Genomic DNA, 26,102 nt, shown 5'->3' with positions numbered 1-26,102 from the left:
ACATAGACCAAAAGCATGGGGTCTGGAGAGGATTGCTTGGGTTGGAAACTTGGCTCTGCCACTTACTAGCTGTGTGACCATGAGCAAGTTGCTTAACTTCTCTAAGACTCAGGTGCTTTATCTCTAATATGAGAATAATAATGTGCCTGTCATATGGTTATTGTAAAGATTAAATGAGGTAATCCAGGTAGAGACTTCATAAGGGCTAAGCACAGAGTTAGCACTCAATACATTTACTATTTATCATTATGATTGCTACTAGCTCCATCATTGTGTTTGGTCTCATAATTAGTAGGATGGATGAATATGACCCTGTCCTTGCACTTTTAGCAGAAAAATTTTGTTGCCTCTTTTTTGGAGAGTGCATATCTCCCTTACCAAAGGGGTGTGTGTGGTTTCCTTTAATTAAATCATCCATTGGAGGAAGTGTCTACCAAGTGGACTTGAGTTGTTGGGGTTTTTTTTTTTTTTTTGTCTTTTTTTTTTTGTCAAATTATTTTTGTTTATTTTTAAGAAAGAAATTTAACTTTAGGTTGATGAATAATTGGCATTAGGATTATGTATCAGCATCAGCGTTAGTTATTAGCATTAACAATTAGGACTCAGAGAAAATAGCACAGGGACATACATGGTAAGCTATAAGCCACCTATTATTTTTGGAAATTGGAATTTTTTTCATTAGTGGTTAGTAATTAAGAAAAACTGATTGACTGTATTTTATGTAATTTCAGGTGATGATAAAGGAAAAACATCTATGACAAACTTTTTGAAAGTTGAAGATGATATTTCATGTGTTTTAACATTGAATGTGTCAAGGCAAGGTATATTTTACCAATAGGTTTTTGAGGTAGATTGACCAAACTAATCTATGTTTCTCTAAATATTCTAAAAATATGAATGTTTGAGTCAATTTCACAGAAAATAAAAAGCTGTTAAGGATAATTACAACAACATTGTGAAGAGTTTACTTTGTGCCAAGTGCTTCATATCTATTGACTTGTTGAGCTTCACAAAAACCTAAGAAGTGAGGAACTATAATCCTCTTTCTCACTGATGGCAAAGTTGCGAATAATGTTCCCATGGTCAGGGGCGCCTGGGTGGCACAGCGGTTAAGCGTCTGCCTTCGGCTCAGGGCGTGATCCCGGCGTTGTGGGATCGAGCCCCACATCAGGCTCTTCCGCTATGAGTCTGCTTCTTCCTCTCCCACTCCCCCTGCTTGTGTTCCCTCTCTCGCTGGCTGTCTCTGTCTCTGTTGAATAAATAAATAAATAAATCTTTAAAAAAAAATGTTCCCATGGTCACACATGCTGTTAGTGGCAGGAATGTTTGGACCAGGCAAGGAAGACTTGAGTCTTAAAGGGAAAATGCGATCTAATTCCCTCTTATCCTTCCCTTGTAGACCCATGTCTGGAGGGCATCTGTCTGAGTCTCTCAATACAGCGAATGAACCCTTGATTCCTACCTTAACTATGTCTGTGTCTGTGGGCTGTCCCCTTCCTTGGCTAGCTTGACTTCAGCTGCTTTTGTGCCTCATCTGGTGCCCCCAGTCTTATTCCCAACAGTAGGATGCCGAACGATGGTCCTGGACACACTCTAGAAACATTCACCTCTTGCTGAAGGGAAAGGATGTAGGCATGCACAAAGGGACGGAAGAGGTAATCATTAAGCTCAGTAGTAGCCAGATAACAGGAAAGTATTCAAGCCCAGGCGCTATGGCAGAGGACAATCCTACATAAGCAACCTGGAGAGGACACAAAGCAGCAATTATTACATCATACCATCCGGACTCACTCAACTGTGATATTTGAGACGGCTGGGCCACATGGACATGTTTAGCAGTAGAACCCAGGTGACATGGCTGCTAATGCAACTCATGTTGACACCTGTGGGAAGAGACTGCGGCATCTGATCAGAGTCTCCAAGGAACAGGTGGCTCTGTGGGAAATTGGGTGTAAGGTCTGAGAAGACAAATAGGGAGTGAAGTCCAAGGAATCTGAGATTAAGGAACAGCCTCAGGTCCCCAGCCTCAGGTCCACTTTTCTTCATGAATGAAGCAAGGGTCAGCTTCATGGCTACTGAGCAGCCTCCCTGTTCTAACTCCTTGGCTTCCTCACCTGCTTTCCCTTAACAAGGAGCCAAGCCTCTGTAATTCCAGGGGATTCTTGAAATTTATCTTTCACTTGGAAAAAAAGCAACATAGTGATTCCTAATAACATTAGCAATGTAAATCATTGCCCTAGGGGCTTGTTTCTGGGAGTAGGCTGAAATAAGAGGACTTTGGAAAGGTGGAGAAAATACTGACCAATTTGGAAGCCTGGATGGGGTGAGAGAGGTAGTGGGAGAGGACAAGGGCACAGAGAAAGAGGCTGGGGCATTTAAAGAGAAACCTTGCTTCCTTTGCTCACAAATTAATTTGATTTCCTTTTTTTCTCCCTCCCGTCCTCTCTTTCTCCCTTCCTTCTATACAGATTTTTTGAGCCTTAATATATTTGTTCTTTGCACTGGGCATGTAAAAATAGATGATACACAGACTCTGTCCTCTCTGAGTTCCCAAGAGAAGACCACGGGTAAGCTAGTAAAGTGTTACAATGAAGCGTGAACATATGCTATAGAAAGATAAAATATAAAATGTAATGGGAGGAAAGGGGAAGGAGAGATTACTTCTGTCCGGGGTTAGCCCTCTACTTGCACAGCCTGATCTTAAGGGATTTCGATAAAGGCTGGATGTTTCACTCTTGCCTTCAGCTGGGTTGCAAGCAGAAATAGTCTCTCTCCCCAGAGGAAAAGAAAGGCTGGTAGTGGTAGTGGCATTGGATTTACCCACATTTGTGGAGCCTAGGTGGATTTTGGACCCAGGTTTTAAGTCGAGCTTGTGCCTAAGGAATGACCTTAAACAAAGTTCATTTGTAAGCACCTCTGCAGGACTGAATAAGTCCAGGTGTCTCCCTATGCTTTTCTCACAATTATTTGAAGGGTTTTTGGGTTGATCTCCACAGGGCAGACAACTCACTTCCTTTATGAAACTTGCGCCTGGGAGGGAGGGGTAGAATCAACATAACTGGGAACCAGTTGCTTTCAGGCACCATGCCAGGCAATTTTCCCATGTCATTTAACTCTTCACACAACCTTATTGAAAGGCACGCTATTTGTCTCACTTTGTAGACGAGGAAAGCAATGCTGAAAGCGATGAAGTATCATGTCTGAATTTATACAGTTAATTTGTGACAAGGTCTGGATTTTTTTCCTCCCAGATTTGATCTTACTTCAAAATCCATCTCCATCCACCATTCTGCATAGGGTGATCTGGCTTTGTAAAGCAATGGGGAAAATGTAGTCTGAATAGCCGTGTTCACGGATTTCACTACTGTGGTTTAAATGAGTTTTGTTAAATTGGACTCCAAGGGGATGATATGGTCAATGGCTCAATCATCCTAGAATGTTCTATTGTTATTAGATGACTTGGCATTTTGATAATAGTTATAGCATCTTGGATGAGTCACTGAACTTGTCAATATTTCAGTTGCTTCATTTGTGTTATAGGGTTAATAACAATATCCACCCACACACCCTATGCTGCCTCTGATGGCTGGAGTGAAGAGCAAGAAAGATAGGGTATAAATGCACTTTTTGAAATTGTAAACTGCTATGCAATTTTTATTTGGTATAATTTGGTTTATTGGGTCTCGGGTGTTTAAACTTCAGTTTTTAGTTCTGATATTCAAATCCATTTATATACACACAAAGCACAAATGGAAACTAGTGATTAGCTTGATTAATTACTACAAAATGAACATACTTCTATGTAACCCATATCAGAGCTAGAACACTATCAATACCCGAGAAGCCTCTCTTATGCTTACTCCCAATCACTATCCCCTTCTTCCTTCCCAGAGGAAGTAATCACTATCCTGACCTCTATAACCTCTATAATCATAGATCCAATTACTTAAATAGAAATGAGATCTCTTTAGAGTTTCCATTTCTTCTTGTGTCAGTTTTGGAAGTATTTTTAAAGGAATTTTTCCATTCATTTAAGGTTTCACATTAATTGGCATTTTGTTCTTAATATCTTTTATCTATTTCATATCTGTAGTGTATTTTCTTGGTGGATTAACCCTTTTATGACAAAATGTCATTATCATTATGATATGTTCCTCTTTATCTAGTAACGCTCCTTGCCTGCAAGACTACTTTGTTTGATATTAATATGGCTATGTGCACTTTCTTTTGGTTAGTGTTTGCATGAGGGTATACCTATTTCTATTCTTTTATTTTAAAATTTTCTGTATACTCATTTAAGATGTGCCTCATATAAGCAGCGTATTTTTTATCCAGTCTGATAGTCTCTGCCATTTAATTGGAATACTTGGTTTTTATACTGAATGGTTTCTGACATATGTAGTCTAAATCAACCTTTTGTCTTTTGTTCTCTCTTTGTCTCACCTTCTACAATTACTTTAATTTCATTCTTCATGGCATTAAAATGTGTCCACAGATTCTTTGATATTTCATTTTTCAAGAGGTACAGCTTTACCTTCCTGTGAATGTGGCTCTTACTTACTGACTCATTTCTACCAAATAGAATAGGCAGAAGTGACAGTGAATTATTTAAAATACTAGATCACAAAAAGGATGCTATTGGGATTCTCAAACATCCACTCACATGTAGTGAAGAACTGAGACTTCTTGCCAATAGTCTTATAAATGAGTCATCTTAAAAGTAGGTTCTTTACTCCCAGTCAAGCCTTTCTACGACGGCAGCTCTGGCTGACATCTTGATGGAAACCCCATGAGAGGCTCTGAGCACCACCCGGCCAGGCTGCTTCCAAATTCCAGACCCACAGAAGCTGTGGAATATTATTTTGTTTTAGCTGCTAAGTTTTCTTTAAGCTGCTACATTTCATACTTTATTTGGAGTAATTATTTCTTATTAATCTTTTACTCTGTTAGACATTTATTGCTTATAAATTCTTTTATTCTGGTTTGTTTTGTGTGGGTCTCAGTTTATCGATAGTGATGCTATTGGCTAGAAATGCCTGGGGGCACTCACCTTGGCCTGTGGCAAGTTCCTCCCAGACATCTTTTTTTTTTTTTTTGGAACCAGTGTTGTTGATAGACTGGCCTTTGTAGTGCTTATTATGATTGTAAGATGACCTCAGTAATAGCCATTTATAAACTTTGAGAAAATAGACAAGATTTATTACTTACAGGTCTTGGAGGGCACATGGCACTCCTGGGGCCACACAGTGAGGACATGGGAAGAAAGAGGGCAGGTGGGGGAAGCAGCCCTGGGATTGTTTTTTACTGGGGTCAAGAATGGGGGGCTAGGGTTTTGCAGGTTCACTCTTTATTGGTGATTCAAACATAAAAGTGGGAATTGAAGTACAGGAAGGGGAAAACAAGTGACCAAATGGCCAGTTATCTGAGTCTACTAGACATCTCCAAAACAGAGAGAAACTTCAGGGGTGGAAAGAGCTGGCTCTTTATCCAGTCCTGTGACTGGCAATTTGTTTATTCATGGTAGCCATCTTTGCAGTGGATGTCTTGGTAATCAAAAACTTAAGTTGGGCACTTGTGTTACAATAAAAAAACCCAGAATAAAACCCAGCTGTCAAGTGCTTACACTCGATGTTGCCAAGAAAATACAAGGTAAACATGTAGGGACAATGACTATTAAGCAATGTGACCTGGTCCCCAGGCTGTCCTTGACTTTGGATACAAGTTTGGTTTTTTTTTTTTTTTTTGAGCCATTCTTTACCCTTCAAGTTCAGGCAGCACCTAGAGAAGTGGTATCCTGTGAGTTCTTACTTTTTTCCTACTTTGTGATATTCTCTTTTGTCAATGTGACCATCTGATTTCGAATCACAGTTATGGCATCTTCCAATTGACACATATGGAAACTCAGACCTGCACCCTTTAAAACTTAGCTCCATTAAAGGGAGGCACTGAGCTTTTTAACACGTTGGAAATAGAGGTGAATCCTCCATTGAAGGCATTTCTTTACACAAACTGTAGGACTCATTGTTAAGACAAGACGGGAAGAGCCTAATAGGCTATTCTGAAAGAACTACCCGTTAAATGGTAAAGTACAGTATGTTTCAAAGTGACAAGCCCAAAAGCTGAAAATGACTCTTTGATCTTTAAAAGGCTCATAAACAGGGGCAGCGTACTTGCAGACCTATATTTATGTATTCAAATATTGGGAGAAAATCCAAGCAGAATCTCAGGACTGCAGGAGTTTGTGGTTAGACAAAGAGGCCAGGGAGAAGGGCAATAACATCAAACCTTTTACAGCATAAAGCAGGTTTTCTTCCATCCTTGCTAACCAATGAGCTGGGATCTTGCTAAGGGCTTGTTTGTTAAGTGGGTTTTGAACCAATCATGACACAGACATGAGGTATTTGTAAAGAAAGAAAAAGACAATTGAAACCAAAAGAAGGACTGTTTTGTTTCTGAATTAAATTTGTGGTTATTGCCACCTTCTTTTACTTTTACTATCTCCTGCCTCTCAGGGCAAACCACGTGCACATATCCCCTTCCTTAGTATTGAAATCATTAACCACATGTGGAGAGTTAATCTACGGACAACATAGCTATTTCCTCTGTTTCATGGAGCAACTAGAGAGGGTTCATAAATAACTTGAGGGACATCATCAGGGCTTTGAGGATGGTTTGTTGTTAAGAGACATTCAAAGGAAGTCAAATACATATGCCAGTTGCCCCCATGGATACTCTCAGTTCTATTAGCATGTTAGTATTTTTTCTTCTTCTGACCACATGATCTGGATATATAAGAATCACAGGCACTGGAATGTGGGATCTGAGCTGCGGTTCCAACAACTGCCCCTTACTCTTTTTCTTGGTTCCCATGATGACCACGGGTATATTTTTGTCATATGACAGGTTGGTTCATGGGACCAGAGCCACTGATCCAAAATTGAGTTTGACCTCATTCGCAGTCTACTTGAACCAAGTTGTACGTATAATTTTAATTAATATGCCTACATGTACTCCCTGAGCTAACTACAATATGGCAATATCCCAGAATCTCTAATCGTTTCTCCCTCGCCCACCCAATGTAACCAAGTATCCTGAATTTTGTGTTAAGCATTCCCTTAATTTTCTCAAAACACCTGTGTATGCATCCCTTAAAATATTTTCCGTGCTTTTGAACTTCATATAAATAGAATTTTGCCCTGTAAATTCTTCTGACTTTTCTCCCCATAGTTTATTTTGCTACCTGCAATTGTAGTCCATTCACTTTCATCTTCATACACTATTCCATCGTAAGACTATACTATTACTTATTTATCCATCTTCTACTGTGGACATTTGGGTTGTTTCTGGCTTTTGCTATGACAATTAATGCTGTGCTACTGTAAGCATTTGAAATCATCTCTTGGTGCGTATGAAGAATCTATTGAATATTTTTTTGGTGGTGGACACGCTGAGACTAAGGGTAAGCATGTGTTCAGTTTTTTGAGGGTAATGTCAAATTATTTTCCAGAGTGGTTATGCCAGTTTATACTCCCACCTGCAAAGTAGGAGAGTTGTAGTTGTTGCTCATTCTCTCTGACATTTTCTATTGTTTTTATTTTTTGTCAAACATATTTATTATGTCTAATAGTTAGATGAAATGGACATTTTTATTTGTACCTCACAGGTGTGGAAGTTGAGGCTTGGGAATTTCAAGTCATTCAATTAGGTTTAAGGAGCATAGATTCTGGAAGTGTCTTATATATAAGGAGGAGATCCTACCACTCAAAACCAATTCATAGAAAACCAACTTAATGGCCAGTCATCTAATGGCCGGTTTTCTTCAAATCCACTTTTTTGAAGGTTTTGCATTTTTTGGGAAGCTCTTCATGTGAAACGAAATACAAGCAATATAACTAAATAAAATTAAATAAAAAATAGTAACCAATATTTGTTAAAACCTGAGAAAAGGATCTTTAGAAAAAGTGGCTAAAAAGTCCCCCATTTATTTACAGAGGAAAAAGGATACCCAGATTTTAAAAAACCCACATTATCCACAAAACACTGTAAATTTGATGACTGCCTATCAAAGGCTTTTAAAAAAAAGTCAGAAATGCCCTCAGACATATTCAACAGTTAGCAAAACAAGATGGCAGACGAGGATGGGACATGGAAGGAGAGCAAAAACTCTGTAGTTGGATTAAATTTTAAGGTAATTTGACTATCAGGCAAATGGATCACAGGCAAAGTGGTTTTTGACAAACTGACCTAGGCATTTTGGGGTTGTTACAAATGTTAGGGCAGAGTTAGGAATGAGCTAGCAGTGGACACACGGGGCCATTCATCCGAGTAGATTCTGGGACAGCCACACTACCTCCTCTCACTTCCTCATAACTTTGCAGTCCCTGAACACCCAGAAGGGCCCCTAAGAAACTGGAAAGAATCAGAGTTTGGGAGAAGAGAAAGCACCTCTTCCTCCAGTCAGTGCTTCTGCCCAAGGTGACCATTTATGTGTGCATGCCACTTAAGATTAAGTTTGTCTTCAGTGACAGAAAACTCCACATGTAGGTGGCTTAAGTGAGTGGTAAATGTTTAGTTTTCTTTCATGTAGATGCCCCCAGACATAGGCAGTTCAGGTGGGATGGGGGCTCCACGAAGACACTGGACCAGGCTCTTAATGCCATCCACCCCTTGGGTTTTAGCTCTCTTCCAATGACCATCACCTCCTCATTCTAGGCAGCAAGGCTGGGGAATGATGAAGAAGAAGGGCAACAGATGCATACCCGCTCTCCGTTAAGTAGTTTCTCTGGAAGCTGCCTCCATTTAGATCACATTGGCCAAAAATTTGTCACATGGGATGTCAAGCTGTAAGGGAGGCTGGGAGGTATGGTCTTTCTTCCAGGCAGTCATGTGCCCAAGGGCATCTTTACTAAGGAAAACAGATATTGGGGTAGGCAACTGGCAGGTTTTGGCTCTCTAAAATTCATTAATGAAAGGAAGGTACACATATTTCAGCTGTATGAATCCTGCTGGTTTTGCAGGTTTTAACATGCAGGCCATTCTGTCTGACAACCAAAATCAAGGCACACACAGCCTTAGTGAAATCCTCCTCCATCCTTAGATGCCGGCTGATCAGCGTAGGGAGAAGGTGAAGGCGACAGTTTGGCCTTGCTCTGGGTTTGCCTGCCCATGGGCAATCAGGCCACGTGGAGGGGAGATTCCTCCTGAGGAATGGGAGAACATGGTAGGGGGAGAGTTCAAGCCCCCCACCTCCACTGCTGACCCCACCCTCCAGTTTTGCAAAGAGTCAGATCTAGTTCACAGAATATTGTTGGGAAATGGAATACTACTTGCTTATTAAACCATGTGTGTGGCTCTCAAGTAAACACTCAAGTCTACGGCCATATCACCCTGACCGCGCCCGATCTCGTCAAGTAGAACGCTCAAGAAGCAAGGGAGGCCAATCTTTTGACTTGACTTTTTGGCATCCTCAGACACATTTGGATACTTTTGGGTCAGGACTTTATTAACGTCACCTGGCGGTAAATGGTGAAGGAAAACTTGGCTTTGAAAAGAGACCGTGGACCCAAATGGCTGGGCAACATAGAGCTGCTTCTAGAACTCTGAACCTTTGGATTGTCTAGGCTGGAGGGGGCAGAGACTGGGTGCTCCTGCACTTAGCAGGAGGGGAGCAGAGAGAATGGTTTCTGCCTAGAGCCCGCTGGCTACTGCCGGGGCTATCCTAGTGCTCTCAGAAAGGACTACTGCCTCCTGAAGGAAGAGAGAATAAGTCTTCATTTCTTAAACATGGCCTGTGTGTAGTGACTTCCTTCCAAAGAGCACAGTGTGGAAAGGGGGTCTGGGATTGAAGGATAACTTTACAGAAGAGAACCTGACAAATGCTTCCATTGGCTAATCAAAGTCAATGCCAACAGTCATAAATCATGTTGACAGTATGCACCTTTGATAAGACATGATAAAAATAGCATGTTACCTCTGTGGTGTTCTTCCTCAAAACCCACAACCCCAGTCGCATCATGAGGAAAAAAAGGCAGACAAATTCCCATAGAGGGACATCCTACAATATGCCCGACTAGTACTCTTTAAAAATCCACATAAACAAGGGAAGTCTCAGAAAATGTCACAGCCAAGAGGAGCCTAAGAAAACATGACAACTAAATGTAATCTGGTATCTTGAAACAGGGAAAGGACATTAGGCGAAAACTAAGGAAATCTGAATAAGCTGTGGACTTCAGTGAACAATCAGGTATCCATATTGGCTCATTCGTTGTTGCAAATGCACCTTACCAATGTTGAAGATGTTAGTCATAGGGGAAATTGGCTGCTGGTGGAGGGGCTGTCAGAGGGTGTGGGGGAGATGGAAACTCTCACTAATATCTGCTCAGCTTCTCTGTGAAGCTAAAATGGTCTTTAAAAAACACAGTTTCTTAATTAAAAATAAATAAATAGATGAACGGCCGAATCGAGAAGGCGTGGAAGACTGGGCCGAGGCTTCCACTCAGACCTCACGGGGTCTGCCTGACACACTCTGTCATGCAGGAAAGAGGCTTTTCACTTGGAACTCTCCATGATTTTGAGCACTGAGCAAGCAAGGGTGAACAATTTCTTTGGAAGCCCTTTGGGCTCCCCCTTTTCTGGAAACTCTCATGAACTCATTTCTCCCTTCTGCTTTTCAGACTAGCATTGTTTGAAGGGAAAGGCCACCCATGAAGGTTTACTCAAGTCTTTTGTCATCAGTGAATGTCAATGTTGCTCAGAGCTTCAGTCTGGAAAATGGTGAAGGGCAAGGAGTCATGCACCAGACTGTCGAGGCTCAAATCCTGACTCTTCCTCCCGCAGCCATGGGATGTGGGCGGATTGCTTCACCTCACTGGACTTCAGTATCTTTCTCTGCAAAACGGGGGTAAAAAGGGGATATCCCCCTCGTATAGGGTCTCTGTAAGAACTGAGTAAGCTAGTGTATGTGAACTGCTTAAACCAGAGCCCCACTTGTAGTAAGCACTTAAATGTGCATTGTTATTTTTAATTCACTCCTCCTCTGGAATGCTTTAAGCACTCCTGAAGGTACAAAATCTCTCTGGCACTAAGGTCTGGTTTAAAAACCTGCTACAGACAGTGGTCATCAAGCATTTACCTGGCAAGTTGCTGTTTTCTGCTTCCTAGCACATGGCCTTGACCCTGAAAATCTAATTCGATAAAACCTTTTGAAAGAGCATTCTGGAGGTATCTGTCAAAATGCAAAATCATTTTGAACTAGCAGTTCCTTGTAAATGTACAAAAATTCAAGCATGAGATCATAAGATATATGCAGAGAACTGTTGTGTAGTAAGACGCGGGGGGCACCTTCGCTGTCTCTCAGTAAAGGAAGGAGTAAATGAATGAGTCCACCCATGCAGTTTTCTGCAGTGTAGTCATTAAGAAGAACGAAGTAGATCTAAGTGTGCTGAAGGACACGCGTTGTGTATTAAGTGCAAAAGCTGAGCAATGATACGTATTGTATGATGCCTTTTTGCATGGACGCGATAAAATAGGTGGTGTATATCATGGGTATAGAGAAAAGTCTGGAATGGCAAACACGGCCCAGTTAGCAGCAACAGCAAGGCATAGATTGGGAGAAGTGGAAAGCATTTTAACTTTTTATTTGATGTTGTTTATGTTGTTAATAATGAGGAGTATTGTTCTGTGTATTTCCATTTATTGAGCACGTATTACGTGCCAACACCGTATACAGTGTTTCGCGTGCATTCAGTATTTAGATCTCCTCACTGATGGCATTAGTGTCTCTCTTTTATAGGTGATAAGAGCGAGGCCACTGGCTTAATTTGTTGCCCAGCGTGAGACAGAACTGGAACTCAAACCCGGGCAGTCTGGCCCCTGAGGACACACTCAGTGCCTCCACTAGGCTCCCTTTCTGGACACATATAACCTGATCCTCCCACCCATTTCCTGCCTCTGCTCATTAACCATGACTTCCCGTGTCAGTCATTTCTTTTGATCTCACTTTCGTGGTTTCCTGACATTTTGTGGCCACCCAGCAGACCATGGGAGACCATAAGGCAGTGACAAAAACTGGGAAGGAGGGTTAGCTGGTGGCTCTTGGCTGGGAAGTAACTTGGCTCACATAGTCTTGAGACCAAGATAGGAATAATGCTTGGCACAGTGGGGGTGGTGAGGGAAGTAAAAAACTCCCCATCACAGCTCAAGGCTAAGTCCCATGATTTAAAGAAATAGAGGCTGGGGGTGGTGACTGGCCTCCTATTGAACATCTACCCTTTCCGCTTTGTGTTTGCAAATCCCATGTCGTTCTTTTGAATTATTATTGTCATTATTATGTTTTATGCAGACATGAAAGCATGCTTCATTGCTCCTTCACACCCACAGAGGCAGCACCAGGACCCTGGGCTTTATCGGGGCCGTCCGGGCCTCAGAAGCCAAGGGGTGTGGGACGCACGGGGAGGAGAAGGTGCAGATGTCAGCATGAAGCCTGGTGAGCCCGTGAAGAGCTCGCTTGAAGGTGTTCTCTTGTGTGTTGCAGTGGCTTCATTTGGCTTCCCAGCCCCTCCAGCTCAGAAAAAGAGACCACCAGTGTGATAGGGTGTATGTGCTTGCCAAACTCTTTATTTGCCATTCACTAGTGATACTATTGGATTTACAGGAGAAACTGTGATACAAAGAAAGTAAGGCTCCAGTGGGTCCTGGACAGGAGCAGTCCAGCTGCCCTGCACAGGCTGGGCACGGGGAACGCTCCCGGCGGAGGGGGGCAGCCACTCTGACTCTGAGCAGTAGACCACACACCATGGAGTGCCTGCTCTCCTGAGCTGTCTGGAAACACCTTGGAGAGGGGCTTGGTGGGGGGAGGGTATTCTCTCATACCATATCCGGTTTAAACCTCGAGATTGACAGTTCCCTTTCGGGGAAGTATTCAATATGTCAGTACCAGGGAGAAAGAAAGCATACACAAATTTCCAGGATGCTTTGTGAACAGATCCAGTAACTGCTACACAGATAGATACTAGGTGGGGCCTGTCCAAGTAGGACTGCAATTCCCATGGTTACTTTTTCAATAGATATGTTTTACTGTCATTTCAATTTGGAAGTTTATTTTTTTCCATTGATTTTTATACATCCACAATAGCACAAATAACCAACAGTTCTTTTTTTTTTTTTGCACATTCATTTCCCCTAGAACAAAAAGTGAACTTAAAAAAAAAATTGGAACCATGCTATTAGCTCTTTACAAAAGTGAATAAAAAGTAGCTCATTTTTAAGTCTAAAATAAACAGAGTAGAAAGAAGCATTTTTCGTCTACAGTATTTAGCAAACATAAGAAAAAGTCCTTAGAAACACACACAAAAAATTGAAAAAAAAAGTTATTACAGGTATTAACAATATTTTATAATGAAGCTTAAAATCTATTTACATACATAAATACAATTAACTTTGTTGATGCAACTCTTCTGGAAGGAAAAAAAAAGGCCAAAGGATCAGCTTCATCAATACTGATCTGGCCAAAGGGAGGGGAAAAACTCCAAACAAACAGACAAACAAAAACCCCAAATGATTGTATACTGTAGGTAAACAAACAGGCATTTTGTTCAGATGTAAAAAACGCTTTCTGAGATTATTGTTAACTGATTTTTCATGTATAAAAGACCCCAAACATGTTGTACCCCCAGAAAACAAAAACCACCAAAAACAAAAATCACCAGGACGGAATGTCCTAAGGAAGCAGGTTTTCAGACAGAAACCTGCAATCCTCAATTGCGGGACATTTGAGTGAAACCATTCATTTCCTTTCCAATCAGAGCATTTCTGTTTACTGCACAGAAACGCAAGGCAGCAGAAAGCCCGTCTACTAACTTGCTGATTGTAATTTGTCCAGGAAGGCTTCTGTTGCTGCACTTGGACAGCAAGCAGATCCAAAATGGTTGGCAATGTCTCTGTTCTGCTGGAAGAAACCCGCGACGAGCAGGAGAAAGGCTGACTCACCATGTTCCTTTATGTAAAGGGAGGAGACCTGCAGCTCCTCGTGTTCTGGACATTTGGTATGAAGTTGGGGGTGTGTATGCGAGAGAATGGAGGAGGGAGAAGGGGTTTGGCGGAGGGAGGGGAAGAGAAACGGAGGTATTAGGGGGCCAGAGAAAGAAAGAAATATAGGCCATGTAAGAAATATAAGTCATATAAGGAATATAGTGAGAAAACCAAAAAGAATGAAAATATATGTCCATGTTGACATTATAAATAAAGGCATGAACAAGGAGTAGAAATGGCTTAATCTTTCTTCTCTTGGACCAATGCTCCCAGATACATCCAGTTATTGTATTATTGGCTTAAGGGTGTCCTTGATTAAAGGACCACCTTAATTTACCTGAAGGCAATGAATGCAATTTCTCTGGGGTGAAAAAGCATTAAGTGTGATGTGAAGCCTATCTCCAAAACAATTAAAGTTTGATTTAATTTTTTTCTGGAACGATTAAGTACTACATATGCTGGTTAAGGGTCTGTGAAACTCTTGACTGGGCAAACCCATGGGTCTCCAACGAAGTGACATGCCCTCCTCCTACATGCCTTTGATTGATTCAATGTGAGGATTCACCCATCCCCTTCTAGGGCATTAGGCTGGTTTTGAGTTGGAATATCTTCAGGTACCAGAAATGAACTGAAAAATATAAATTTTTTTTTCCTTCATTTTCCCCCAATGTTTTGTCAGGTCAGATACGGCAACATGTGCTGAAAAGAACACTTAGGTTTGATTTGGGGTGAAGGGGCCAAAGGTCCTTTTTAAAAATAAAATTTTTCAATTTAGTGACATTTAAGGGGAATTTTGCTGCAAAAATATAATACAGAATAAAACATCAAATTGAATCGCGGACAGAAAATCCCATCGAAAACGAAAATGAATATATTCTGAGTTTCTCCAAGATCTGTTTTAGCTCTTTTCTAGATAAGAATGACCTGACAACACAAACTGCTTTACTCTTTAATTCTTACCAAAGTGCTACTGCATCTGTGTAAAACAAATAATCTATCTATATATATATAAGAAAACTCAAAAACAAGTTGTTTTAAATAAGACCAGCTGTTTTGCTGCCTGCAGCCAAAGATCTTTCTAATTTGAATCCTTAAATTTATAAAATAAAAATCAAACACTGTTCTGAAGTCCTGCTTTCAAATACTCTTCAGAGTTGACCTGAAATCATTTCAACTAATTTAAGAGGTACATTAAATAACAACCAGATCATTTTGAGCACACGTATGTCAAAATCAGCAGTTAGTATTTATGAGTTGTACAACAACTGCATTCTGACCAAATTCTCCAATAAAAATAGTGCCATAAAATTTACAGTGACATTGGATACTTTTGAATTGTAGCCATGGGCAGCAGTGACATGAAACTTTCCTGTCATGCTGATGCACGGATAGAAGTGCACACACCCTGTTAGGTAGGGTCTCAGCCTGGGGAAAGCAATGCAAAGACAGATGCTGAATCAGCAGCATGGGATGGAGTCCGGCACAGGAAGGGGCAATGTTTTCCCATGTGACTCCATCGAGACACACAAAGGAAAACTGTCCTGTTCAGGTCTCCTCTGAGCTCACCCTATGAAAATTCAGCTGGACACCTTCAGGCATCAAAAGCACCGGGTCTGGTTTCTTCCACTCCCAGCCTTGGGGGGACAGCCACAAGTTTTATCTGCTTCAACGAACAGGTACTGTATCAAATAGGAGTATTTTTTTGGAGCTAAAAAATCTGAATTCTGGATTCAGATGATCGCCTTACCACCCCAGAAGGGAGCAGTTAAGGAACCCATAAATCCATTCATTCAGTTTCCATGTGGATACTGCTCTTCTGCATAGCTTACTTCGGATTCAATGGTTACAAAGCATGTCTGAAATTATCAAGAGCCGTGGAGGGAACAAACCCCTAGGCAGAAAATAAATCCTCTCCAGAGGTGCAATCTTTGGCATCTATCTGAACCTCCTGGAACCAGATTTGACTTTCTCTGTTTGAAGAGAGGGAGTCAGATATGAGACCCTTTGTTGAGCTTGGCAGAAAATTCCATACTTCAGATCCTTCAAGTGACCCTCAGTATCTAAAAAAGCGTATTAAAAACATTGCTGCATTAGCTACCAACTCGTTTGATTAACATGAAAGGGAGTTTAATGTAAACAATATTTAGATAACCAAGTCATCACATTGCCCACCCTTTTTTCCCAGCCTTCTTCAATGTGATACATTTAACTTTGGCTACTATCAAAAACAAAAATGTAGTACTTGATATTTTTCTTCTTAATATAAGTACATTTAAATAATAAAAAAAGTATCAACACATAAGTAAGTGTCTAAACATCAAGATACATAAATATCTAGGGATTCCTTGTGGGAATACAGTAGTTGAAAATGACCCAAAGCTGTAGCTGTTTCTCAAAAGAACAACTACACGAAAGTCCAAAAGAAAAGTTAAATAAAACTTAGAGAAAAAGGAATCATATTTCTTTCAATTGTTAAAGCAAGAAGCAAGCTCAAATATATATATATACATATATATATATATATATATAGACACACACACACACACACACACACACACACACACACACACACACACACCACCCCAAATACAAATACGCATTTTGCAATTTATAAGGTGCTGGAAAAGAAAATTAAAAAATATGAATTAGATACCAAACAAGAGGAGTTGCATTCCCCGCCCCCACCCCAACCAAAATTCCACTCTTCGGAATAAACAACTTGGTTAAAAAGTGAAGTCAAGGGTATAAAATCTTTCTTTTATTCACAGCATCGCTAAATCAGAAGCATTCACAGTTTCCCTCTGGGAATCTTCCTGTTTGCCTTACGACGCGTCCGCGCGCTGGCGAAGCGGACACCCTCAGGTTGGGTCAGGTTCAGAAAAGGTGAGCGGGGCCCACAGCCACGGCGCTCCGGACGCTCCGCACGGCCTCGAGGGCCCAGGCGGCCCCGGGGGCCTGGTGGGCACGGAGCGAGATCCCAGGACCCAGTTCGCAGGGGCGCCCCCCCTACCCCCAAGGCGCCGGCCGCAGACCTCACCCCCGCGGGCTCTCCGGGGCGAAGGCTGGGCCTGGGCCGGGGCGCTCCTCCCGCCCGGCCGCCACAGGGCCCTCAGTAGGGCCGCCACACGGCCTCCTCGAGGCGCGCGGCGGGCGCCATGTTGGTGGGCGAGTTGCTGTGGCTGCCCTCGGCCTCCACCACGTCGCTCTGGTTCGGGAGGCTGGGGTTGAGCAGTGCCGAGCCCGTGGAGGCGTTGGTGCAGGGCGGCAGGATACGCGGAGGCGATCGCTCGCCGCCCACCATGGAGAACTGGTAGGAGCCGGCCGAGGCGCCGTAGTACAGGTGGTAGGAGGGCGAGCTGGCCTGGAAGGGGCCGCCCTGTGCCTGCGACGAGCCGGGGTAGGGCGGCGGCAGGTACGTGTGGTAGCGCGTGGCCGAGCTCATGGCCGACATGCCGATGCCGATGCCCGACGTGACGGGCGTCGGGGAGTAGGTGAAGGCGCCGGGGTAGTGCATGCGAGGGTCTGAGATGGAGGGCAGCGCGGGGAACTGGCGCGGGTCGCCGAAGGCCGTCAGGTCGGGGGCCGCTGCGGGGGGGAGCGGGCGAGAAAAAAAGTGTGAGGCGGGCGCCGGGGAGGCCACGCCCCTCCCGCCCACGGCCCGCCCACGGCCCGCCCACGGCCCGCCCACAGGAGGATTACCCAGAATGCTGCTGCTCCGGGAGCGCAGGGGGCCGCCTACCCAGCATGCTAGTGGGCAGGGAGGTGGTGTGACAGTGCGCAGTGACAGAGGGTGGTAATTCGCGGCGTCATGGAATGTAAGGTGGGGTGGGCTACAATGTCATTACAATGTAATAGAATGTAATACAATGTAGCATAACACATACTATACATAGATATAATACGTATAATATCGATGTAATTACAGGGTTGGCAAACCCACCTTCTAGCCGCCACCAATTTTTGTACGGCCCCCAAGCTGAGAATGAGTTACTTTTCTAAACAGTTGACAAAAGTGAAAAGAAGGATACTGTTTCCTGATGTGAAAATTATGTGAAATTCACATATCATTGGACATACATAAAGTTTCACTGGAATGAACCTCACTCATTCTGTTTGCTACTATCATTGTGCTGTTGAGTCACCCCTGCAGAGCGAAGTCATCAAGACACAGACAGACCGTAGGACCCGGGAAGCCTAAAATATTTAGTATCTGGCCCTTTATGGAAACAAGTTTGCCAGCCCTCTATAATCAATATATTGATATACATGTAATCTGTGTATTAAGATAAATGTAGTCTGTGATATTAATATAATTATAATATGTAACTTACAAAATTATGTAATACTAATGTAATGGATGCATCCATAGATTAATAGAATATATCATATATAATATGCTATTGTGTTATATTAATATATGATATATATACATTATATACATTATATACATTATATAATACATAATACATTATACATAATATTTAGGTTGAATCATAGGAAACTGCTGTTTCTGTAGGTCTCAAACAGTTCAAAATTGGCAACTTCTTATGATTTGACCTAATGCATGGCGTAGTAGTGACTGTGAGTGGATGTCAGTGAGTATCAATACCATTCTTCCTTCCCTACACGTGCCTTGAGACTACTTCCACATTTTTAGAAGGATACGGCCTCAGTTTCACCTGGTAGTCTCTCATATGTGCTTCACTGATTTGTTAACACAAATGACCGCAGGGCCTTGATTTATCCATGCCATTTTTGCACGTGTTGCAGTTTTACCAGGAATGGCAAAGCTTTGTCTGTAAAACTCACTTTGTTAGGAGTACGCATTTCTGGTTCAGAAACTGGCTTCGGCCTTCATTGCGTCCTTCTGCCTTTTTCTTCACCATAGGCTGCCCTTGGGAACTACTAGGGGCTTTGGGTGCCAGGAAGCGTTCCCTGTGTCCCGTAGCTCAGTTTCTCAGCAGTGTATTGACATTTTGGGCCAGAGAGTTATTTGTCGGGGCAGTGGGGGGCTGTCCCATGCATTGTAGGATGTTTGGCTGCATCCTTGGCCTCTGCCCACCAGAAGCCCGTAGTGCCCCCTCACCCCCCACTGTGACAACTAACAATGTCTCCAGACACTGACAAATGTTCTTGGGGTACCGTGGGGGGAGGGCAAGCAACCGCCCCAACTGAGAACCACCATGCAGATGTAGGACGGTGTCCTGGGGGCAACTGTTCCTCAGAATTATTCATCAAATGATTGGGCCAGGACCGTAGTAGTCTTCACATCAGCAAACCCAAAAGATAGCAGAGGCAAGAATTAAATATTTTAAAATCTGGAAGTTCTCAAATCAACATACAAAATAACTCCAAGCTCAGGATGGCATGTGGTCTGTGTCCTTCTGTATTCAGGCCCATAGAGAAACTTGACAAAGCCAAGAGTTTGCTCTGAAAGGAAAGCTACCAAGGTGGATTAATCTGTTTTTGGAAGGCATCCGGGGTTGATCAACTTCCTCATATTTCAAGCCTATTATTCCAGCAGGGAGAGCTAGTGTTCTCATTCTCTTTCTGCCTGTCTCTCTCTCTCCGTCTCTCTCCCACACTCTCTCCCTCTCTCTCTCTCCCTCTTTCCCCCTTCTCCCCCTCCCTCCTCCTCTTTCCCTCTCTTCGAACTCCTCTATAAATTTGGGGTGAATGTGATGAGGAGGTATATACTCCTCATCAGAGAGGTAATTAAAGTTTATAGAAACAACCAAAGTCTGCAGCCAATCTCTCTGCTAATGAGGAAACCAGGAGTCTGACTTTCAAACAAACACTCCTGTTAATCTTTTCAAAGCCAGTCAGACATGTGGGCAGGGAAAACACTGTAAACGGACAGTGGGTCTGGGGCTGCCCTTCCACGGCCACTCTCTAGCTCGTCCTGAAGCCAGGCCGCACCTCATTCCACATGGTTTATCCCTGCCCGCTTACTGGGGCTGTCTGTGAGCAAGCTCTGTGTCACTTGTTTTTGCTCACCCAGAGAGCTGTGACAGGAAGCTTGACTCCATTTTTCCAGTTAGATTTCTATAGTCTCGGGAGAAGCCGAGGTAGGAGGAAGAGCATTAGGCAAATACAATCAATTTGTTGGCATCTGATGCAAGACTCTGGACACAAATTAATGACTCCGCCCATTACTCCTCTTGCTTCATTTGCCCTGAGACAAAAAGGTGAATCCACTGGAAAATAAATGAAAGGTCACCCTGTTTCATGGCGATGTCTGGACACGCTCTGCCAGTCTGTTCCAACGACTACGTGGTAATGTGGTGATGGTACCAAGTTACCGTAATCCCGAGTGAGTCCGCGGCTGGTCACGGACATAAGTAATGGAATGATGTTATGGTCTCAGCTGTCAGGGGAAAATAGTTCTTTCACTTGCAGGCAGAATATCTGAAAGAACTTCAGTACTGCCCGTGATTCTCCTTCTGTCTACATGGCACCAGTGCCACTGGACAAAAGACCAGCCGTTTGGTCAAAATAGCTTTTCCCGCCCATTTTGATAATAAAAGAGCTTCGGCCCTCTAGATATGTTCCGATTCAAATGATCTATTCAAATATTTGTTTCCATTTTTATGTCCCGTCTGACATTTCCTACCAAGCCCCACTGTCACGCACCATTCACCCCACCTGTCCGTTGCCCATTGGACCTTTGGGCTGGCCTGGTGCCCCCTTATTCCATAGCAGGAGGGTGTGGGGACCCTTGATAGTCACAGGGAGCTTTTAAAGGGTAGGAAATCTGGGGATTAGGAGGTTCAGGTATTTTAGTTGGAAATGTTTCCCCACCGATGGGGCTAAATATTTGCCATGACAGCTCAAGTGTTCGTTCTACAGCTCGACATGGATGAAAGCTGTCCCACTCCGGCCCCTCCCACTACCCCCAAAGGATTAAACAGCCTGAGCAGATAATGGCCGCCTTAAAAGGATCTTTTGCATGACTCAGATTAATGCATGCTGTCTGTCGCCCAGGTTGGCAGCTAAACATTAATTTTTTTTAAAGAAAAAAAAATAAAGGAAAACCTCCAGATGACATCTCTTTTCAGACAAGGTGTGGAGACTGTCTGCAAAGGAGAGAGAGAGAGAGAGAGAAAAAGAGAGTGCAAGTCCCCCTTGCAGAAGGAAGTCCAGGTGGGGCTGGGGGCAGGGAGAGGGGCCTTACACAGAGCTCTGGGGCGGGATTAAAAGGAAAAGCAGGCGCAGAGCTGTGTCAGGTTCTCAAAGCTGGCAGCCAGGCAGCCAATTTCTTTTATGTGTCGCAACCCCCTCCTTCCCCCAGGCCAGGCCTGCACTCCAGGCTTGATTTCTCAGAGGGACATCTGCCCAGTGGAAGAGCAGTCTCCCATGCCTTTCTCTGCCACTAGGGAAAGCTCATCTGGAATTCTCTCCTGCCCTCCCTCCAAGACAGGGGAGGATCATTCTTGGGTGCTGGAATGGGACGTGGTTTCTGTGTACTTCACACCCTCATGCCATAAAACACCCTTCCCCACTCCCTGGGTAGCTGAGGTCCTGGTTATTCAGAAGCGTAACAGCAGCATGGGACTTGGGAGCGCACGGTACCGATTCCTTTTAAAAAAACAAAAAGTCGCCCCCACATCTGAACACTGGTCAGTTGGAGCGGCTGCCCCCACCCGAGGGCTCTTGAAACTATAAGGTGCGGATCTTGGGTGCTGACCGAGTCAAAAGTCTTATGTAATAAATTCCAAGGGACCCACAGCAGGCACATTACCAAGGAAAACAGTAATTGTTGTAGATGTAGAGAGCAGCGCCGCGCCACCGAGAAGAATCAATGGAAGTTGACAAGTGCCTTTGGGATCAAACTGGTCCTGAGGGAACAGAACTCCTGAACAACAGGCTGAACGGACGTCATCGTTCTCCTGCTACTTCCTCAGCTCCCTAGCCCTGCAGGCGCCCTGACAATGTCGGCAGTAATGCAAGAAGCGGGCAGCTCAGTTGGCTTTCCCACTTTACCACACTGCCTAAGAATACTTGAAGTGGTTCTCAACTGGGGGGCAGCTGGGGGGCCCTCTGGATATCCGGCAGTATCTGGAGACATTTTTGGCTGTCTCGATGCGGGGGAGGGGGCCTGTCGCTGCATCCAGAGGCCAGAGATGCCGCTAGTTACCCTGCAGTGCACAGGACGGCCCCCCCGCAACAAAGAATTCTCTGGCCCCAGAGGCCGATGGTGCTGCTGTTAAAAAGCTCCGAGAAGAAGCTAAAGCATTTGGTGAAATCTCCAGTAATCACAACTGTCTGGAAAATACCACGTTATGCGACATTTAAAATGGCAGACGTGACGCCTTTGCCCCTTCGCCTGCCCCCTAATCTACTATAATCTGATCTCAAGAGCTGAAAAGCAAAAACAACCACCCCCCTCCCCACACATATGAAGTGTGTTCGCCGGCTTCATAATGCTGAAGTTCTCTGAAGTATTTTCACAGTTTGGTCCAGCTCCAATTTCAAAGCTCCAAACAGGGAGTTTCTTCTTTTGCTTTCAACAAAGGAATTTTTCTCTAACTCCGATTTCCCTGCCCACGAGCAAAGGTGAGTGCCAAGCCCAAAGGTCTCATAGGTTAAATGACTAATATTTAATGAGCTCGTATTAACAACAATTATGCTAACCACGACACCCGAGCTTTCCATTCTGTTCCTCTAATCTGGGATGAACAGCTCTTAGTTCAAAATGTCTCATTTGGGGTGTAACTGCTTCCCGTTCCACCGGTACCCCAGTGTCGCTGACATGACCTGTGAAAGCTCACCACCATCAGATGGACAGTCCCACCTGAGTTCTAGACACTAATTCCTTTGGCCTTGTAGATTATTAATCCTCCAACTGCTACCTCCCGCCAAGTGTGAGGAACCCCAAAATGCCCAAACCATCCCTTTCTGCCTTCATAGTCATAATCTCTGTCTCTACGTGTCAGGGAAAATCCGTGAATGGGCCTGGGACTTAGACAACCTTGTCTTTAAACCACATTTTGCCCCTCAGAATGACTGCCAACCCCTTCATGCAGCTCCAGTCTCTCGAACCTTCCACTCTAGCTCAACTTCCAAGGGTGGGTTCAAGCAGCTTACTTGTGAGTCGACTGGAAAGCTCTGCAGAGAGGGTGCTCATGCCACTGGCCCGTCCAGGTGAGATGGGTGTTGCCGGGTGTACGGAAGGGGAGGCTATCGATCCCAGGTACTGGTAGGACTGATCATAGGACCACGGTGGGGATGGCTGGATCTGCCTTGTGTCTGCAGAGAATCAGAGAGCTCAGTCAGACGTAGAGTGGGGTGGGATTTAAGAAAAAAAAAATCTTTTAATAAAGAGCTAGTCACCTTTGTTTAAATATGTTATTCATGCCTGTGGCCTGTTGACCAGTGTTTAGTAAGTCCAAGTATTTGCTTTTGATTGATGATTTCCACCCCCCCACCCCCCGCCCAAGATACTGAAATACAGTTTATGTGTGATTCTTGAAGATTTTCCTCTGGTAACTGTTCCTTCCAGAGGTTGGACTGAATCATGCTCATAATGATGGGGGAAGGTGAATATGCTTTCCAGGTGGAAGTGTTAAGGCTCACTTGTTGAACTACAGCATGTGTCAACTGCCCAGACAATTTCAGCTTTTACTAAGAGTTACAATTCTCCTCCTCAGAAACATTTTATAAGCTCAGGGGATCACCTATCCGTCTGTACTCAGTAAGCAAAAAAGAACATAGTTTTGTTTTGTTTTTTTTTTTTGCTTTGTACCTTTGGCAAAAATATCCCAAGGGCTTTTAAGTATCCTCTATTTAGGTGAATTCTCTCCCAAGGAATTTAGAAAAGAAGGTCTGGCTGGGAAGCTGGCGATGAGGCCAGAGGACTAGTTCACAAGCCCAGCAGTCGAGAGCTGGCTCTACCAACCCAGACCGACGGGTGTCCTGCACCTTTTCAAGACCTCAAATTTGCAACATTTAAAGGGCAGAATGTTGAGCAAGTATTTTATAGATGGCCATTAAATGAGGACTGGGATAGAGAAGAGACAAAACTCTGACTTCAGAAGATTTAGGTAAAAAGGATTTTGTAAATTTGACTCCAGCATTCATAGGAGTCATAGTTTTCAAAAGCATCACAGTGCAGATGAAAAGAAGAAGAAAAAATGAACAAAACCTCTAATCTCAGGCAACCCGTGTAAGAAAAGTTAAATGGGACATGGTCCCCCCCACAAGATTGCCTTCCATTTCTTTAAGGTTAAACATTGATTTTCTCTTTGTGTCCCACCTTCTCCCGGCGGTCTTGATAGCCAGGGCTGCATGAACCTGGGGGTAAATCTAGAAAGAGCAACAATCCTCAGGAAAATACTGGGTGCAGGCTGTGTATGTACCAGGATGTAAAGAAGTGAGTTTTTCCTACTCATTGTGAAGTATTCAGTTCTAGTTCCTCCAGGGGCTTTTCATTTCCAGCAGTTCAAGTTTGCTGTTTCTGTTTATCTGTTCACAGCCGGCAGAGCAGATAACAGAATCAGGGGTTTGGAGAGCCACCTGGATCCCTGGGTCTTTTCCTGCCTGCCCCTCTCCCTGTCCCTCATGTAGATCGATTTCTTTCTTTTCTTTTCTTTAAAAATAATTCGATTTTTAAGTTTGGAAAATCTGGGCAAATATTTTAACTTAGAATCTCTGAAATCTAATATTAAAGAAGGGTCCTCATTCCATTCTGAATTTTGGAGAATTCCTTGAAGGCAAGGAATAAAAGAGCCGGTCCATTCTAAACTCAGTGGAAATGAATGGTCCAGTACAGTCAAAGATCCTGTACAGCCTTACAGGCGATAGTGTTTCCAATAATTGAAAGCAAAGAGCAAAATAGCAGCTTGTTCAATATTCCCACATTACAAGTGTTTTGCTCCAAGTGAAAACTAAATTACAGACTCAGATATTTTAGTCTCAGATACGTCCTAGATATACACATTTGCTAGGTGAATATATAGTATTCAAATATTTTAATCATTTAAGAAGCAAACAAAAGAGGTTTTATAATTGTCATAAAGCCCTCCAGGGTGTGAATTGCGGTTCAGTAATTCATGCCTTGCTGTGTAGACAGCCCAGCACCCCTAACCCCATGTCTAAAACCACAGTAAGCATAAAGTATTATGCCATGATTCATGCTCTGTCATGTTTTACTGTAGTGAAAAAGTTGTGCTAGGCTTTTCTAAACTCATAATTAAACCATGCAAACGTTGCATAATGTTTCACAGCCTTTTAAAAATATGCTTTGGTAAAATGATCTTTATGATTAAAGTCCAACTTCTGTGATTGTTTTTTCTTAACCCAGGGTTTTAGATTCGACATTCTTGCTTCACACCACAACTTAGCTTTCCAGCGTCAGAGGAGGGACAGCACTAAAAACCCAAAGGACCCCTGGGTGATCAGTTTTCATTCATGTGACCGCAGCAAGCTGTCTTTGGAGTCATTGCCAGTGGTGGGCCAGAAGGTGGTGATGGCGAGCTTCCCATGTCAGGTTTTTTGGGTGTTTTCTAATTCTACGTGTATTATTTAAAAAAAAAAAACAACAACAACCAAAAAACACGAGAAACCAAAAGCACAAAATAGACCAAAAAAACTAGCGCCAATGATATGTGTATGACGAGTTTATGGTTCCGTTAACCATTCTTGCTCCGATGGGGCTCACGTGAACAACACATGGAGGCAGCTGTGGAAATGGCAGTGCTGTGGGCCACCCCAAGCACGGGACTGAGAGGCAGGAGTTGTGGCCTCCATGCTTGTCTTTGAGCCTGGACCACGTGTTTACACGTCCTCATTCTCGTCTCTGAAAGGTCATGATCTCAAAGCCCCTTGCAACAGTCACAGTGCGGGATTCTAATTCAGATACATCCTACACAGTGTTCCTCTGCTTAACTTGTATGCTAATCGGATTTAAGAAAAAATCCGGTGGAAGGGTGGGGCGAAGAATGGTGCTTGGAACACTACATAGACCTATTCTGGGAAGAGGAAGAAGGCAGGGAGAAGATGGGAGTTATCCAGAAAAGAAGCCATCGGCTGAGGAAGAGAACCACTGTCGGTCATTCTCCAGAAAGTAGGGCTAC

At 43.4% G+C, this 26,102-nt stretch overlaps 1 protein-coding gene across 4 annotated transcripts in view; it reads right to left on the bottom strand.

Moving 5' to 3' along the window:
- Window positions 1-13,049: 13,049 nt before the first annotated feature.
- Window positions 13,050-26,102, bottom strand: part of RUNX1 (RUNX family transcription factor 1) — a 256,792-nt gene continuing 243,739 nt past the window's right edge. For all 4 annotated transcript variants that reach the window (XM_034655825.1, XM_034655847.1, XM_034655831.1 and 1 more), the window contains 2 exons: window positions 23,116-23,277; window positions 13,050-17,613 (listed from right to left, as the gene is read on the bottom strand). In XM_034655825.1, the coding sequence (XP_034511716.1) occupies window positions 17,138-17,613; window positions 23,116-23,277 (638 nt within the window). In that variant the 3' untranslated portion in view covers window positions 13,050-17,137. The remainder of the gene's footprint in view (window positions 17,614-23,115; window positions 23,278-26,102) is intronic.

Source organism: Ailuropoda melanoleuca, chromosome 1, assembly GCF_002007445.2.
Source record: "Ailuropoda melanoleuca isolate Jingjing chromosome 1, ASM200744v2, whole genome shotgun sequence".
In the NCBI taxonomy this organism is placed as follows: domain Eukaryota; kingdom Metazoa; phylum Chordata; class Mammalia; order Carnivora; family Ursidae; genus Ailuropoda; species Ailuropoda melanoleuca.
This window is presented reverse-complemented; position numbering and strand designations above follow the sequence as displayed.